The following is a 17,136-nucleotide window of genomic DNA, read 5'->3' as shown; positions in this document are numbered from 1 at the left end:
TGACTTAAAATGGTTTGATAAAATGGTTTGATGGTTTACATTAAGAGGGCGTTTACAAAACACAATTTTCAGCAAAAAATAAAAATAAAAATAGTTTTAGACAATGGTTCTTTTGGGGGCCTGAAACAAAAAAAAATGTTTTAAATTACAAGTGCAAAAAACAAGTTTAAAATTGCAACGTTTTAAAATTGTTCCCATTATCGTCTATGTAATAAGAACAAAAACACAAATTGGCCTATGCCAAATAGCTGTTTCTGCACAAAGTGACATCGCCATCTACTGGCCTGGCTGGCATAGTGCATAAGGAGCGGTTAACCAAATTGATTTGCCTTGTCATGTAAAATAAAATTAGATTTTAAAAGACTATATAAAAATTACACTGAAGCTATTTGTTCATGTTTGTTTGAAGTGAACTACACAGCTTGATTTGGATCAAGCGTTTGTCAAGTTACAGTCCTAAAAACAAGAAAAGAGGGGCTGTTCAGTGGAACAGAAGAGACAAATAAACAGTGAACAAACATGACTCAATGAAAAACATTAGGACAAAAAAGGCAGTTTTATTGCGATTTTAAGTGACAAACAGCATAGTTTCCAATGGCTTTTTAAACAAAGAAATAATGAGCAATGAATTAAAAACAATTATTTAACGCTAATTGAAGGTGAATAGCTGTCTAACACAACACACACATTCTCAAACAAGTAGACTTTCAATTACACTGACGATGGAGGGAGGGAATCTAGCTTGCTAATATGATTCAAATCAATGCAAGGTTTCAAATCTGCTGCTAATATACTGCAAATGACCCACACATTGCAGACATATTGTAAAAATGCAATAACAGATGCCAAATAGATTTTAAACATACAGTACTATACCACAGTATGCAGATATACACTGGTCCATATGTTTACTTCACTCACTGTCATTCAGCAATATTATACTGCCATCATGTACATAGCAATCCCATCTTCAGACTTACTTCAAGAGGCAAGAAAAGAGGAATAAGGCAGCAATTACAGAAATGTCATTTTATTACCCCTGTAATTATACAGCAGACATAAAGACACATCTTCTTGTTTATCTGTTTAGTTCTTGCATGACGTTTGGCCGAGGAGGGATGTTTAGATGACTGAAATGTGAGAATTGAAAAAAATAAGTGATGATTATGTAAAAATACTAATACACTTTCTTTCACAAATTTTCATGGTTAATTTCTGGCTTTATGTGTCTGACCAGTTTTGTTTATATGTGTTCTGTAAGTACAGTATGTGTGTTCCCATAAGTGATTTTAAAGGGCAAGCGATGTGGGAAAGCTGTGTTGGGCTTTGACACATGAAGCTGTAGTGAAAACTGGTTTCAGGACTCAAGTCTTTCAGTGCATAGTCCACACTTTGCCTTCACTGCATATAACAACAAGTCAGGAGAAAGGTTTGACCAGCAAAGACATTCAAAGATTCCCGCATCTGAAGAGTTCTGAAGGTAAATCTGTGAGAAAATATCTCTTGTCATAACTACAGAGGTGTAGCTATATCTTATCAATGATGCTTTCATGAGAATTAGTGTAACAGGTAATACACAGGCTGTAGTCGAGCCATGGTATCTTTTGGATGTCTTAGCTGACTGTGCAGTTTCTCTCTGCTTGGTCTCATTTGGTGGTCCCTAGCTGGGGGTTAGAGCAGGACTGGGCTCTGCGCTGATGTTTACCAGGCACTCTGTCGACCTCAGGCTTGGCAGGGACTTACAGCTGGGTAAAGAGGACAGAGAACCACACAGACCTAACATAGAGGGAGTGTATTCTTTTTCTGAAATGAAAACGGAAGAAATAGGGATTATTGTTAAACACCAATAATAGCTTTTCCTGCTGGGAAAAAAACTAATTGAAAAAATGACTAAAGTCTCAAATCCAAAGAGATATTCTTCATTACCCCCCTAAAACAGCTCATTCAAACACACCCCACATGTCTACATCACTATGTGGAAATATTTGCGTAATGCCGCTCAAATGTTCACGCAAAGAAAGAAGGCATGGTTTCAGTAACCGCAGTTAGTGTTGAAGCAGTCATGTCAGGGAAATGCTGTGTGTATCAAGGAGAAAGCAAACGCACTTCATTTGTCCTTCCGAAATTAGATACATTTAGGAATGTTTAAGATTACTTACAACAGAACAGCAATGTATTTTATGGATGACCGTTTCGTGATCCTAGGAGGAGAGGTTATTCTAACTTTGCTACGACAATCTGATGCTTCTGAATCAGCTACTGTAAGAACGTTTTGTTATTAAAGTATTTCCTATTGACTGTTCAAATGTAGAGTTTTGCGCATTGTGTGTTTGTGTGTGTGTGTGTGTGAGAGAGAGAGAGAGAGAGAGAGAGAGAGACAGGTTCACACAGTGGAGTCAGCTGTCTTAACAGTCTGTGGCTTGTGTTCTGCAAACACATAGGAGCTTCGTCACTGTGTCTGTCATGCCTCTTTGTTCCTCTTTTGGGCTTGAACTGATGGTAAAACTAAGGACATTATTTGAAGTGCTTCGAGCGACTGGTCCTAGCACACCTCAAAGACTGCCTCCCACCCACACTGGACCCACACCAATTTTCCTACCGCAGAAATAGGAGCACAGAGGATGCAGTATGCACAGTGCTGCACTCTGCACTCACACACCTGGACAATAACAACACGTATGTTAGGATGTTGTTTGTTGACTTCAGTTCAGCATTTAACACCGTCATTCCCTCCAAGCTGACCACAAAACTTGGAGACCTGGACATCAACACCTCACTCTGCAACTGGATTATGGACTTTCTGACCAACAGGCCTCAGCATGTTCGGTCAGGCCACAACCACTCCACCACCATCACACTTAACACTGGCGTACCACAGGGCTGTGTGCTGAGCCCATTCCTCTACTCCCTTTACACCCACGACTGCAAGCCTGTGCATGGATCCAACTCCATCATTAAGTTTGCAGATGACACCACGGTGATTGGCCTCATCAGTGACAACGATGAGACTGCCTACAGGGAAGAGGTACAGCACCTGGCCACATGGTGCGCTGACAATAACCTGCTCCTTAACACCAATAAGACCAAGGAGCTCATTGTGGACTTCAGGAAGAAGAATGGAAGCACGCATGACCCCATCCACATTAACGGGCTGGCTGTAGAACGTGTTTCCAGCTTCAAGTTCCTGGGAACCACCATCTCAGAGGAACTGTCCTGGGCCACAAACACCTCCAGCCTGGTCAAGAAGGCTCACCAGTGCCTTTTCTTCCTCAGGACACTAAAGAAGAACCAGCTGTCTTCATCCATCCTGGTGAACTTCTACCGGTGTGCGATCGAGAGCATCCTCACTAGTTGCATCACAGTCTGGTATGGGAACTGTTCAGTGGCTGACCGCAAGGCACTGCAGAGGGTGGTGAAAACTGCCCAGCGCATCACAGGGACACCACTTCCTGCTCTTGAGGACATCCAGAGGAAACGCTGTCTACGTCGAGCTCGCAACATTCTCAAGGACTCCTCTCACCCTGACCACGAATTGTTTAACCTCCTCCCCTCCGGGAGGCGTTTCAGGAGCCTCCGAACAAGGACCACAAGATTCAGGAACAGCTTTTTCCCTAAAGCTGTCTCCTTGCTGAACTCTGCCCTCTGACACCCCTCAACACCCCCCACATCACACATAGACTCCTCCCCCTCTTCAACACTCTGATTTATTTATTTATTCACAACAAGCAAAAAAACAGTAACTTGTTATTACTTGCACTACTGTCTGTTCATCCAGGAACACTGTATAATCCATTTGCACATTGTAATATTTTCTATGCACTTGCTGCTGCTACTGTCCATTGCAATACTGTAAATTATGTTCATAGTTCTGCCTATAGTGTACATACACTTTTACATAGCCCATCTGTATAGTATGTTCATAGTACACCTATCTGTATATCGTGCTTATAGTATTTAATATCTGTAAATTATGTCCATAATACTTACCTGTATAGTTATTGTACATATTATAGAGTTTATTCTGTACTTACTGCTTATTGCACTTCTGGTTAGATGCTAACTGCATTTCGTTGCCTTGTACCTACATGTGCAGTGACAATAAAGTTGAATCTAATCTAATCTAATCTAATTATTAACTGTCTTTACATTTATTTTGAAAGAAGAAGCTTACGATTATGGAAAGGGGCGTTACATTTCCGACGAGTGCTTGCAGTGTTCGGCCAATCAGAATGCACTAGGTCAGTTGGCCAATCAGAGCAGACTGCGTTTGTTGGAAGGAGGGAATTTGTTTTAAATGACACTTTTCAGAGAGGCGGGGCATAGACGACCTGCAATACTGTATAGTATTTGAAAAATACGTTGTTTTTTTTTTGTTTTTTACATAACATTAAAGCATGTTAACATATTCTGTACACAACATAATGATTTTAAAAAAAGCATCGTATGACCCCTTTAAAAAAAAAAAAAATTTACTCTCCATGTCTTTTTTTTTTTTTTTTTGCAGAACATAAAAGAAGATCTTTTGAAGAATGTTGGTAACCAGATTATTTTGGTTAACACTGACCTCCATCATATGGACTAAAAAATTACATATATTTCCCAAAATGTCATCTGTGTTATGTTCCACATAGAAAAGGAACTCAAACAGGTTTGAAATGACATTCACGGCACATAAGTAAATGGTCAAATATTAGTAAATTAAGCAATTTGTTTTCTTTGTTTGTTCGGTGAACTAGAGTCAAAATGAAACAGAAGCTGCAATTATCTTTTCTCTAATGTTATGTATGTAAGAATGAAATGGCTGTGGTCCATTGAGAATTGATTGGATCATTGGTGTATCGTCATTTATTATTGCTGAGAAGGAATAACTACAGACCAGCCCTCACACCAGCGTACCGGAGTCATGAGAGAGGAGAAGAGGACTGCATCTACAATAGCATACTTCCCTACGGTAGGTCTAATATGGTCTGTCAGTTTCCTCCTGTCTAAATAATTCCTTTCAAAATAAGATGTAAGGAGGACCACACCTCATACTGATAGTCAAAAGTCTGTTAACATTAAGACTTTTGGGAAAACTTCAAAATGCTTCAAAAACCTGCTTAACCATCTAACAACCAGAAGTTCAATTGATCAGCCACCAAAACCAGCTTGGACTAGACAGCTAAGTCAAAACAAAGCTACAGTACCACATTAAACTTATTGTAGGTGGGTTTTAAGATGTACCTGCTGTGCACCAGGCTTTTAAATTCCGTTTCCTTTCCATCCTCTGAGAATCTGTGTTTAAACTTATATGTGGCTCCGGGCTGGGGAAACTACCCCTGAAAGACAACAACAGACCCAAAGGCATAAGTCTATCTTGCAGTTGAATTTGTGTCACATTCTAGATGCAATACAGACTTCAAAAAGCAAGCTGTTGGGCTAATGCGTGGGATTTTGAGTAAATTGTTGGGCCACATAAAAGAGAGCCTCTCTTCACCTGTGGTACAGTTTCCTGTCCTCCTGGTTGTTGTAGTTTTGGAGTGATGGCCATTGGTTAACAAGAGGGATTGACAAATCCTTAGAGAGTGGATGTGATTCGCCTGGAATCAGACTTGTCCTGTGATACAGTTAAAGACAAAAACATTGTATGTTCTTAGTGGGTAAGTGTAGGTCACAGATTCTTCGATACTGTATGTGTCACAGTTTTTAGCAGCCAATACTATTACGAATAGCAACACTTGAATGAATTCAAGGTTATCACTAGAATGTTCTAAATGCAAAATGTAGTGCCAACCTGCATCTGTTACTGTAAAGAGTTATTTCTACATATCCAGTCTACTGTATTTATTCTTATTTTATTACAAGTACGGCATTAAATCATCCTACACAATCCCTAAAATCATCTGTTCTCAGACCATGAAACAATATGTCATATAATTAAATAATTAAAATATTTACAAATAAATCTTTAAAACAAACCATTTTTTTAGTTAAACATGATCAGAATCTGCTCTTTCTAAACTTTAACTTATTCTGAATTCAGCAAGGCTCAGGTGATATTTATAGTAGTATTAAAATTTTATTATGAATCGCAAACAGTCAAGAAATTTTGAATCACATTTTAGTTTGGGGACCAATTCTCACTATTAACTATGACTTCTGCCTCCATAAACTCCTAATTTGCATTGCATTAATTGGCATTAATAGTAAGGTAGTTGTTACATTTAGGTACACTCGCTCCAAGAGTGCTCCACCACCGCTCCATCATGAGTACAATCCATGCCAACGGCCTATAATATAACTGAATATTTAGCCAGATTTATTGTGTTACTTCATCTGTTTCTGATTTCGAATAAAGATACAGATACAGTATATGTAAGAAATTCAGCGATCTGTAGGTAAAAAAAAAAAACATACTGTTATTTTCATCATTTGCACTCTACAAAATTATTACTTTTAATGCTGACAATCATGTTATTAGCTTAGCATGTGGTAGGGGAAAAGTTCCAATAAGCCTCTTTGAAACCTTCCTGTTATTTTTTTTTTTTCTTTTAAAATACATTTATGAACAGAACTGTGATATATCAAACATACTGAAATACTTTAGCCGCGGAGCAAAGGCAGAGCAGTGTTTCTGATATCAGTGAACAAGGAGTGGAGCGGAAACGGTTAACCATGAGCGGGGCTAGATCGGAGTGATTATTAAAAGCTCGGAGCGCCGAGGTAAAATTGGCCCTGTCCCAAATGGATCACTTCATGTGCACTTGCGGTCTTACCGATTAACAATGGCTGCGGTTGTGCGCGTGTCAGTTAAGTCCATGTCACCATAATGTCCCATTTATCATTTTAGCATTCAGAAGGATTCTCGTCAGGGCCCCCTTTGCGGCCGTTTGCGCCCTCGATCCACACTTCTGCCAATCTCGCACTGGGGCGAGCTCAGCAGCAGACTTATACCCAACAGTCAAAGCGGCATTACATCATGAAAGTTCGGAAGACCATGAGAGTTTAGAGTGCCATGTGGGACAGGGCCATGGCCACTCCACTCTGCTCAATACTCTTCTCCTGAAATAACATGGTAAAACTACCTTTATAGAGGGTTTATAAAGGCATTTGTTAAAGTGAAATGACCTTTCATGCAGTGTGTAACACAGCTTTAAGTGAATGAAAACATCCTGGAAAGATTTAAATCTGACAGTGCACCGAGTATAAAGTTATTGTCCCTCAAAAGAAAGAGTAGACTCTGAATCATTGAAACAAGTCGTTTTTAAAAAGAATCCCAAGCCATTTCATGTTGACGTCAACATGAAAAATTAGCATATTGCCCGGCCACTTTTTTTTTTTTTGCATTGGTCTCATGAAAATCAGTTGCAAATTCATTCTTTGCCACTAGGTTATGCTTTTGGAGTAGTAAAAATAGTTTCCTCTTTAACACTGTACACAAAGCAGCACTGCGCTCACAAACGCTGCTTTATCAGGCAGGCATGATGAAATGAAAATGAGACCAATCGATTTTAATCAATGCCAATTAAAATCATGCAAAGGAGGGGTTTGGAAAAATAATTCATTGAGCGAATCGTTTGGGAGTCGTTGATCAAGTAAGGCAAATATAAACTTGTATTATAAAGACAATGAAAGTGTTTTTTGACCTTGCATTCATATCAACCTGTTGTTGGGGACTCCCAAAACCAAAGTATGAACCTTTCATTACCCATAATAGGGGCACTTTAATAACTAATAAGTCATTTACAAATGTATTTTTCTTTTTTTTTTTTTTTTTACTAATGTATTTTATACAAATGTATTTTAAATCATTTTGAGGAGTTATAACTGCATGAAAAATAATGGTGACTAATGCAAGAACAGAATAGAGGGGTGGGGTGAGCAGTAGCTCAGGGATGGAAATTAACTTTTTTGTCCACCGGCCACTGTGGCTGGTGGATTTCAAAATCTACCAGCCACTCAATGTTTTTACCAGCCACTTTCTTGTTTTTAACTGACAGTGTGTAACTGCATATTTAAAATTAATACTACAAGATCTACAATACTTAAGCAGTTTATTTAATCTCAAGTCTCAATGAAAAACTGACATTTTCTCTTTCAGTGATGCTCTAAAACGACCCTTGCTGAAGTAGCTCCGCAGCCCACCTGGATGACACTGCACTGAACTTTTTTGATGCACGGAAACATTTTTGCGATATTCTAAACAGTTTTCTTACGCATTAATAATGTTGTATTTAATTCCAAAGGAAAGGATTCACCAGTATAAGTGTATTATTATTTTTTTGGTGTATTTTTTTGAGTCCCGTTCAACACTGTTTCACTGAAGGAAATCTCGGCTCGCAAAATTTTATGCCATCGACAAACGAACACACAGCGTTTTTAAAACATTGTTTTTACGTGTCTCATCATGCCAGAGCTGTCAAACATGTGTAGCCATACAATGTTGTTTCTACATAACAACTTATTAGCCACAGAGCTAACTTCTGAAAAAGTACTTGAAGACTGGAAATAAGATGCATCCCCGGACAGCAGTTATTAGACACGCGACGATAATACTGTTTGTTAGTTTGCTTATTATGCCGTTAAAAACAATAAGATAAACACAAACTGTCCATATAATCTAAAATGTTGCAGAATGCTAAAGGAGAATGAACTTACCGGGGTCTGACAGAGACGTGACAGTATGCGGAAATTTGTGCGCGATAACAAATTCAAGTCTTCACGCGATCTTGTGTATTGTGAGCGCATGCTATAAAACTAACAGTAAATAACCAACAAATATAATACTCCATAATACACTAACTTCAGCTGCAAACACTGTACTGGGAACAACGCCGCCGTTTTGAGCCCGGTTTACACCGCGTTTCTCCACGGAGCTGCTTCTGATGATATTACACTCTATTGCGTGTTGTACACACACCAGGGATGGAAATTAACTTTTTTGTCCACTGGCCGGGTGAAACAGTATGCTATTTTTATTTACCAGCCACGGTGGCCTGTAGGTGAAACGAGTTTACCCGCCACAACACATAATCAACCGCGTTTGGCTGGTGGCGGTTCCTAAAGGGACATTCACCGAAATGGGTCGCTGTGAACGGAGCAATTTTTGACAAGGTAAACTAACATTTAGGAATTTTAACAAAAGTATGTTATAGACTATTCATGAAGACCCAAAAGAATCATACCAGCTTGTGGAAAATTGGCATTCGATGTTGCCTTTAACCCTATAATGTTACTGAAATTCTTTCACACAAATAGTTAACAAAAAAGTTAACATTATAGATGAAGCTAAGTGAAAATCTATGACAGTACATGTTTTTGAATCAGACAGTTTTGATACATACTGAATAATTCATAGGGAAAATGGAAGAAGCAGAATGTTTCACCAACTGACTACGTCTGAACAGTTTAATCTAAAATAATTCCATAAACTTCCCATGTCTCAAGAATCAGTGGTGTGTGGGTGTATTTCTCTCACAGTTGTTCCTGCAGCTCCAGAATGATGTTCTCCAGTTCTCTCTTCTCTTTCTGGCTCTGCAGCTGCAGTTCTTCTAGTCCAGCTGTTAGTTTCTTATTCTCCATCTCCACGTTCTTCAGCTGAGATTCCCGCAGCCTTACCAGCTCCTCAAGGTACCCCTGAACACAAATAATACAAATGCACAAACTTCAGCACATGACATATTCATTAAAGAGTTACATAACCAGTAACGGAAATCTTGTATTGTCCTGTATGTGTGTGTGTGTGTTTGTGCTTAACCTTTTGCGCATTGATGATCTTGAACCTCTGCTCCATCTTGCGGCACTTGTTCCTCCAGCTCTCCTCATCTGTGACCAGAGGGATGTACGGATGCTCAACACTGTCATCACTGTTACTGCTGTCCACGCTCTGACCGTCCTCATCATCACTAAGATAATCATAACTGAACCACACACACAACACAACATATCATTGAAATGGAAACAGAGCAGCAGCAATTCTTGATTTTGGTTAATTTGACAAGCACTGACCAGGACAAAAGAATCAATCAAGTCATCAAGTCAAAATATTGAGTGAATATTGTATTTAATACATTTGAACCATTTTTTATATAATAAAATAGTATTAATATTCCAGTGTGATCAGATTTGATATCAGTTGACCGTTAACTACAATGCAGTATTAGCAGCAACAGAAAATATTTCTTTCTTTCAGGAAACCATATAAATATCAAGCATTCTGTTAGTTTACAGTAGGACAGCACAATAATGGTTATAACGGACTCTCTACACTCTCTACATTATAAAAAATGAGTATATAAACTGTGTAAGAGGCTTCTCTCAAACATCTATTGGAAGAATGGGAAGATAAATTAAGGGATTTAACTCATAATATCTGGCAACCACAATCATGTGGTAGCATGCTAACAACACAGGTTAAAGGTTAAAGGAAATGTCAAATGAGTACAATAATATGTGACCCTGGACCACAAAACCTTAAGTGTCAGTTTTTTTAATTGAGAGTTATATGTCATCTGAAAGCTGAATAAATATGCCTTCTATTGATGTATGTTTTATTAGGACCATACAATATTTGAAAATCTGGAATCTGAGGGTGCAAAAAAAATCTAAATACTAAGAAAATCACCTTTAAAGCGGTCCAAATTAATTCTTAGCAATGCATATTACTAATCAAAAATTAAGTTTTGACCTATTTATTGTAGGAAATTTACAAAATATCTTGTTGGAACATCTTTACTTAATATCCTAATGATTTTGTGAATAAAATAAAAATTTATAATTTTGACCCATACAATGTTGTTTTGGCTATAGTATATAAAAATATACCCCAGTGAATTAAGACTTAGTGGTCCAGGGTCACATCTGTTTAAAATTTGATTAATCACTAGAATAATAGCAGCACTAGAATAAAGAGATGTCTAAACATCAAAGCCCACACCATTCCCTGAAAGATCCCCTGTATTATACTATAAGAAATGACTGTTTCTCACCTCTGTGTAAATTTCAGATAAGGAGTGTAGTCAATAACAGCCTCAGACTTCCCATCCAGAGCCTCCCCTTTCAAACAGAAACTGACAACATTGCGTAACATTATAGCTCAGTTCCAAAACCTGCATTAAAGTATCATATGCATTACATGAGTATGGTGTGCAGAGTTTCTGCCTATTTAAAAACATTCCACATCAATCAATTATACGGTTCCATTTCAGTTTGTTTTGAATCATAGCTTGTGTGCTACTACCCCTTCTATTACCCTTCTCTTAAGGCTGGTTCACACGGCAGAATAATTGGGCCGATTTTAGCCCCGATTCAGCCCTTCCGACAATTTTAGGATGCTCCGATTATCGTAAAATAATCTGATCAAATATTCCTGCCGTGTGTGGTGTGTTAAGACTGCTCTCCTCTGCTCGGAAGAATGTCGGGACCGCTCCGATCTCAAATCGGGGATATCCAACATGTTGGATTTATTTGGCCCGATTTCTTCTCGTGTGTGGTGTCCCCCGAGGACAAACAATCACGCAGCCTCTGGACTGTGGCGTGTAGCCAATCAGAAAGGGAGGTGACAAGGCGGTGAGGAAGTACCAGGAAACAAAATCAAAACAGCCGGCGTATATAACAAATAAAGTCGATGGGCATAACTACATCCACAACTGCAGTCCACCAGAGTAAATGGAAACGAATATATGAACGTTTATTTCAACGGTTATTAATCTGTGTAGTACGTAACAACATTTCTATGAGATAAAACAACAAATTATCTCCATATCATGATATAGCAAGTATAGTCCATGCTCGCGTTTTCTCCACCTCTTTGACCATCGCCTTTTCTTGTTTTTCTTATGTTTTTTTCCGTTAAAAACAAAGCACAAACTATGGCCACTGCATCCTCTTCGTCCGCCATGATTGTTTACTCTAAAGTCACGTTTGATCTCGTGGAATTTTGCGAGATTTCCCGTCTGACCTGGCAATGCTCGGGAGTCAAATCGGTTCGTGTGTGATGTGTTGATATTGCCGTGTGGCTGCACAACCACACACGGAACGACCAAAACTGTTAGACCCGTTATTTTTTATCGCCGTGTGTGGGGTCTCTCAGGTTTGGAAAATCGGCCGACAATTTTAAAATCGTCCCGTGTGAACCAGGCCTTACCTGAAGTCAATTGCTCCAAGTCCAATGAGCATTCCGGTCAAAACAGTTGCTTCTTCTCGCAAAATTATGGCACCTTCATCATAGAACCGCCTGTAGACAAACACACACATGCAATACATGAACACAGTTACATCATATAGACGCACCATTTTATGTATTCGATAGTGCAGTAGTGTAATGCCGGTCTCAGTTGTTATGCTTACACTGGATATGTGCATTGATGACTGCGTTTGACTGCATAAAAGGATCATATTGGTAGTTTGATTAATATTGAGTTTTTTCTCTTTCAGTCTGACCTGGTGGTGCGGCTATCTCGCAAAGCTGTGGCGATGTATTCAGACAGGCGTTTCTCCATCAGTGCAACCCGTAGCCATGCTCTGCCCTAGAGACGGCAAGGCAAGCTTCATCATACGAACCATATCAAACATCTATATGCATTTACTGCAGAGAAACATTAAAGAATATTTGTAAATAATGAGAATAAAACATACCAAAATCATATTTTATGAAGAAAACCCAACAATTTTACAATCCACCAAAATGAAAATTTCCAAAAACAATCATATTTTAGTATTTCACAGCAATCTCTTTATCTCAATTGTAAGTTCATAACGGTTTAATTTTTTGTTGTTGCTTTATTTCAACAAATAAGAGACTAGTTTGAGCTCTGCATGTTAGATTACGTTTTTGTATGTACATCATGCTTTTTTATCCCAAACATCAAAAAAATAATTAAATTAATTGATTCCTAAAAGGTATTTCATCCACAAAAAATAAATAAATAAATTCCATTCAAAAGTTGATTCTGTCATTATCTATTCACATTCATGTCATTTCGTTTCTGTAAAAAAAAAAACATATTAAAGATATTTCGTACAGATTTTGAACAAAATGTAAATGAAGACAGATTTTTCATTTTTTAGTGAACTATCTCTTTGAGTATGAACCTTACTGAATGTATTCCAATATACTTGTATCTTACCATAACTGTGGCACAAAAATGTACAATGGATTTTTTGTTTGTGTATTAAATCAAAGCTTGAATGATTATGGTATTATTTACCAATTCTACTTTAACTAGGTACAGATATTTGGGTAGCACTTTATTTTACAGTCCTGTTCCTCATGTACATACTATGTACTTATTATAGTAATTACAATAACTATGTAATAACTAGGTACTAACCCTGAACCTACTTCTAAACCTAACCCTACCCCATCTAGTTACCTTGTGTTACCAGAACTTTCTTAGATAAATACACTGTAAGTACACTATAAGTACATGTTAGTACACGTACTGTAAAATAAAGTGTAACCGATATTTGTGTTCCCACCTTTGCTCGTGAGGAGGTGATGTTCTCCATGTTCTCAATGCTGCTTATGCAGTTATTGGGCACTTTACTGCAGGCCATTCGGATGAAGTCCCAAAAACTGCGCTGACCATCAAACCAGCTGCCAGAGCCTGCAAAACACATGATGTGGGAGATGGCCTTCATTTATATCACTGGCTTAAATATGTTCCTAGTGTTCTTCTACAGTTAAAATGCAATGCTTTCTTACCTTTAAAGCGGTGGCTGAGGATGTGTTCCAGAATAGCAGCAAAGTTCATGAACTCCTCAGACGAGTCATCGATGGGCTCTGCTGTGTACTTCTCTAGCAGTGTCTTCACTGAAAACCTGCCATACAAACACAAACAATACAATCTACTTCAGTATGGAAAAAATACCTGCTTTCCATTTTGCTTCAATACCTAGAGAACACCACTGATTCCATATTATTTTTTTCTTTCTCTACTTGTTTTTCCAGTTGATTTCCTCTGTATCCAATATTTCAATAAGTTCTACTGTACAGTATATTGTATTTATTGTGGACCATGACTGAAATCTCAAGTGAAAAGAAGTACACTTTAGCATGCTTCTAAAAAGTATGACTTTTTAAAAATATTTTCAGACACTTAACTGCATGTTATTTACAATTGGGTTTTGTAAAAAAGTATATTAGTTGAACTTAGGTGTGTTTTTGACCCAATTAACTATACCTTTGTAATGACATATTTTTATGATGAAGTTACAATTTAGTACATTAACAACATACTTTATTAACTTTAAATGTACTATCAAATAACATAACATATAATAACATGTGCTTTAGTATGTTGGACAACTAATAATAAAGATTACTGAACCACAAAAACCATTGCATTCTTGTGTTACTACTTTTCAATTCCATTTAAGTATTCACGAAAATTAAATACAAGATAGATTTAAATATTCAAGTTTTCTTTTTAGCATACTTTGAAAAAATGTCACTGCAGGCATTCATTAACTTAAAAGTACTTAAAAGTACCTAAAGCTCAAGTATAAAGTAACTAACAAATAAGCACAAGTCAACCTGCCTGCGTAACATAAACACCACTGGAACCAAAACATGCCTGTTTGGTGAGCATCCATTATAAAACACTCACTGTACATTACTTTTACAACTACATTAGTATAACGAACTGTGTTCAAGCAGAAACATGATGTTTTAGCGATCAGTGCCCCGAGATAGCAAATAGCATTGCACGGTTTGGTTGTGCATCAAAAATAACAGATAAACACGCCTACGTACTGTATGACTCTTGTACGTCACTGTAATCGTCTTTACCTTGATTACAATTGTCATCTATCAAAACCTTACTAGCATGACATTGGGCTGATTTATCCAGCTGAGAGCTGTAGTTTGCATATCATATGCTCATATACAGTGGTCAGGTGTTTTGATGACCTCTTACATGTCAAAAGACAATTTTGGTTTCTCAGTTCATGACCCCTTTAATTCCAATTAACAAATTATAAACAGATATATTTTCTTATTTCTTTGTTTAAATACGCAGTGCTAAATTCTAATCTTCTGCTTATGGTCATGGGAATGCTTGAACATAATCCAGTGTCTGAAATACACTGTACAGGTGACGTCCAAACATAATCATATTGAATTAATAATATTTAATGTATTCTGTTGCCATTTTTTTTAGAAAGAAGATATACTTTACCATTTACAGTGTCCATGCAAAACTACTGTACACATAATATAATTTCATTTAACACGTAATATGGCATAGTCGTACATGGAGCAACGTTATTCCTGCCGATACCAAACCAGCAGTGACTTCACCATCACAACAATGAGTCTTTCAGTACAGCCCTCCACTGGAGTACAATAGGCAGAGTATGACATGACAGCCAGAAGCTGGAGAGAAAAACCTTGGTCAAACTTTATTAGGTGCCTTAACTACCACTTATATCACAAAAAAAAGAGTACTTGTAAAGGCTACATATTGTACTGAAAAGTCTTTGCTGCTATTGTATTACAGTGTAAATATATGTAACTACAGAAATAAAATTACAAATTTGAATTGCATGCATGTATTTAAATTTCGTCAGTATTTTAATAATAAGTATTAATTTTATATTTGGACCATCGTGAGTCCTGTTCTCTGTGGAGCACAGCAGATTCCCGGCGTCCCTCGCGGGAGGCAGCAACCACATCTTCCGGGGAACGAAGACACATCACAGTGCGTCAAATATACGGTTTCAAAACCAATTTGTGTACACACATTTGTTAAAACACCCTTAATAAGTAAGAATGAGCTTTTACACACACACACACACACAACGAAGTGAACAAAACGAATGATCTTTAGCAATCCGTTGTTTACGATGTATGTCAGCCACGGACCTGACGAACTCCGAATCTACAGATTTCTGTAAGATGATGGTGAAAACGTCACATTTGTTTTCAGCAAGGCTGTTCATACAGTACACACGTTCCGCGTTTCCTGAATGAAATAAAATAGCAAATGATATTTTCGGACGCGTCCCTGTTTATGACTCCGCTGAAGGCCATAAACATTAACATACGTAACGATAACGTTATGTGGCTTCTGAAGGCTTCTCACTCACCTACAAACCGTGATGAGGTTTTTTCTCTCCACGGCGATGCTCCTGGAGAAGCCTTTCTTGGACTGTGCACCCATAGCCATCGCGGACTGCATGAAACTGTGCTCCATCCCACTGGACCCCTCCCTTACGCCACAAATACACACACAACCGCATTCAGAGACGAGGCACGACAGGTGAAGATAGTCGAATTGAAAACGCCATTCTCCACTGTTAAAGTGCAGACGAACTGAGGCTTTCTCCTTGAGCGCTGTTAAAGAGACACTGATGGCGACCGTCTGCACCCCTCCTCTATACTGACCTCAGCATTCACCGGGTCAGCTTCAGGATGGTTCACGTTTCTTTCAACTCCCAGCCCTTCATGTGGAACAACTATGAGGTCAAATTAATAAGATAAGTTACGTGGAAATGTTATTCCAGGTGGGTGAGATGCGCATGAAGGACGCACAGACATTTCCAGTGCCGCTGGGGACGCAGTGAAGCAAAGCGGCCGCTAGAGGGCTTCAGTCAATAGGTTCTGAAACCCTGCTACTATCCTGCTGCTTGTTTGGAATATCGGCTCTCCCTCTCTCTTTCTTTCTTTCTTTCTTTCTTTTTTTTGTGTATAAAACAGCATAAACAAGAACAGTAACATAACATACACTCACCTAAAGGATCTTTCTCTTTGAGTCCTCAAACCATAATATTGCTTTGTCTATTGAAAAAAATAATCTAGTCTTTTTTTTTACTGAGGGAAGCTTTATTTTGGATTATAGCTGGTATATTGGCCAGAAAAAATGGTTCAAAATGTTGAAAAGCCTTAATAATAGATTTCTTTATTACAACACATAGGCTATCTTTTTGCTTCACAAGACTTATACTGGAGTTGTGTGAATTACTTGTAGATTATTGTGATGATTTTTATCAGCTGTTAAGAATCTAATTCTCACGGTCCCCATTCACTGCATAAGATCCATTGGTGAACAAGTGATGTTATAAAAAAATATCTCAAAATATGTTCCAATGAGGAAACAAACTCATCTACATCTTGTCTTGGCAAGCCTAAGAGTGAGTAAATTTCCAGCGATTTTT

At 38.0% G+C, this 17,136-nt stretch overlaps 1 protein-coding gene across 1 annotated transcript; it reads right to left on the bottom strand.

Moving 5' to 3' along the window:
* Nucleotides 1–537: 537 nt before the first annotated feature.
* LOC113111901 (RUN domain-containing protein 3A) lies at nucleotides 538–16,589 on the bottom strand. The gene is made up of 12 exons (XM_026277090.1): nucleotides 16,367–16,589; nucleotides 16,069–16,191; nucleotides 13,685–13,800; nucleotides 13,459–13,586; nucleotides 12,421–12,506; nucleotides 12,125–12,214; nucleotides 10,968–11,048; nucleotides 9,737–9,899; nucleotides 9,458–9,615; nucleotides 5,477–5,596; nucleotides 5,224–5,318; nucleotides 538–1,803 (listed from the first exon to the last, which is right to left on the bottom strand). The coding sequence occupies exons 1-12, from the start codon at nucleotides 16,372–16,374 to the stop codon at nucleotides 1,661–1,663; spliced, it is 1,311 nt and encodes a 436-aa protein (XP_026132875.1). The 5' UTR covers nucleotides 16,375–16,589; the 3' UTR covers nucleotides 538–1,660.
* Between the last annotated feature and the right edge of the window lie 547 nt (nucleotides 16,590–17,136).

The sequence above is a fragment of the Carassius auratus genome, chromosome 12 (genome assembly GCF_003368295.1).
Source record: "Carassius auratus strain Wakin chromosome 12, ASM336829v1, whole genome shotgun sequence".
In the NCBI taxonomy this organism is placed as follows: domain Eukaryota; kingdom Metazoa; phylum Chordata; class Actinopteri; order Cypriniformes; family Cyprinidae; genus Carassius; species Carassius auratus.
This window is presented reverse-complemented; position numbering and strand designations above follow the sequence as displayed.

Bases quoted from the DNA above. Each gene is read 5' to 3' on its own strand.
- LOC113111901 (XM_026277090.1), bottom strand. The intron at 11,049-12,124 runs GTAAGGCCTGGT...CAATGTTGTCAG, and splicing joins CTTGGAGCAATTGACTTCAG to TTTCTGTTTGAAAGGGGAGG. The intron at 9,616-9,736 runs GTTAAGCACAAA...ATTTGTGTTCAG, and splicing joins AGATCATCAATGCGCAAAAG to GGGTACCTTGAGGAGCTGGT.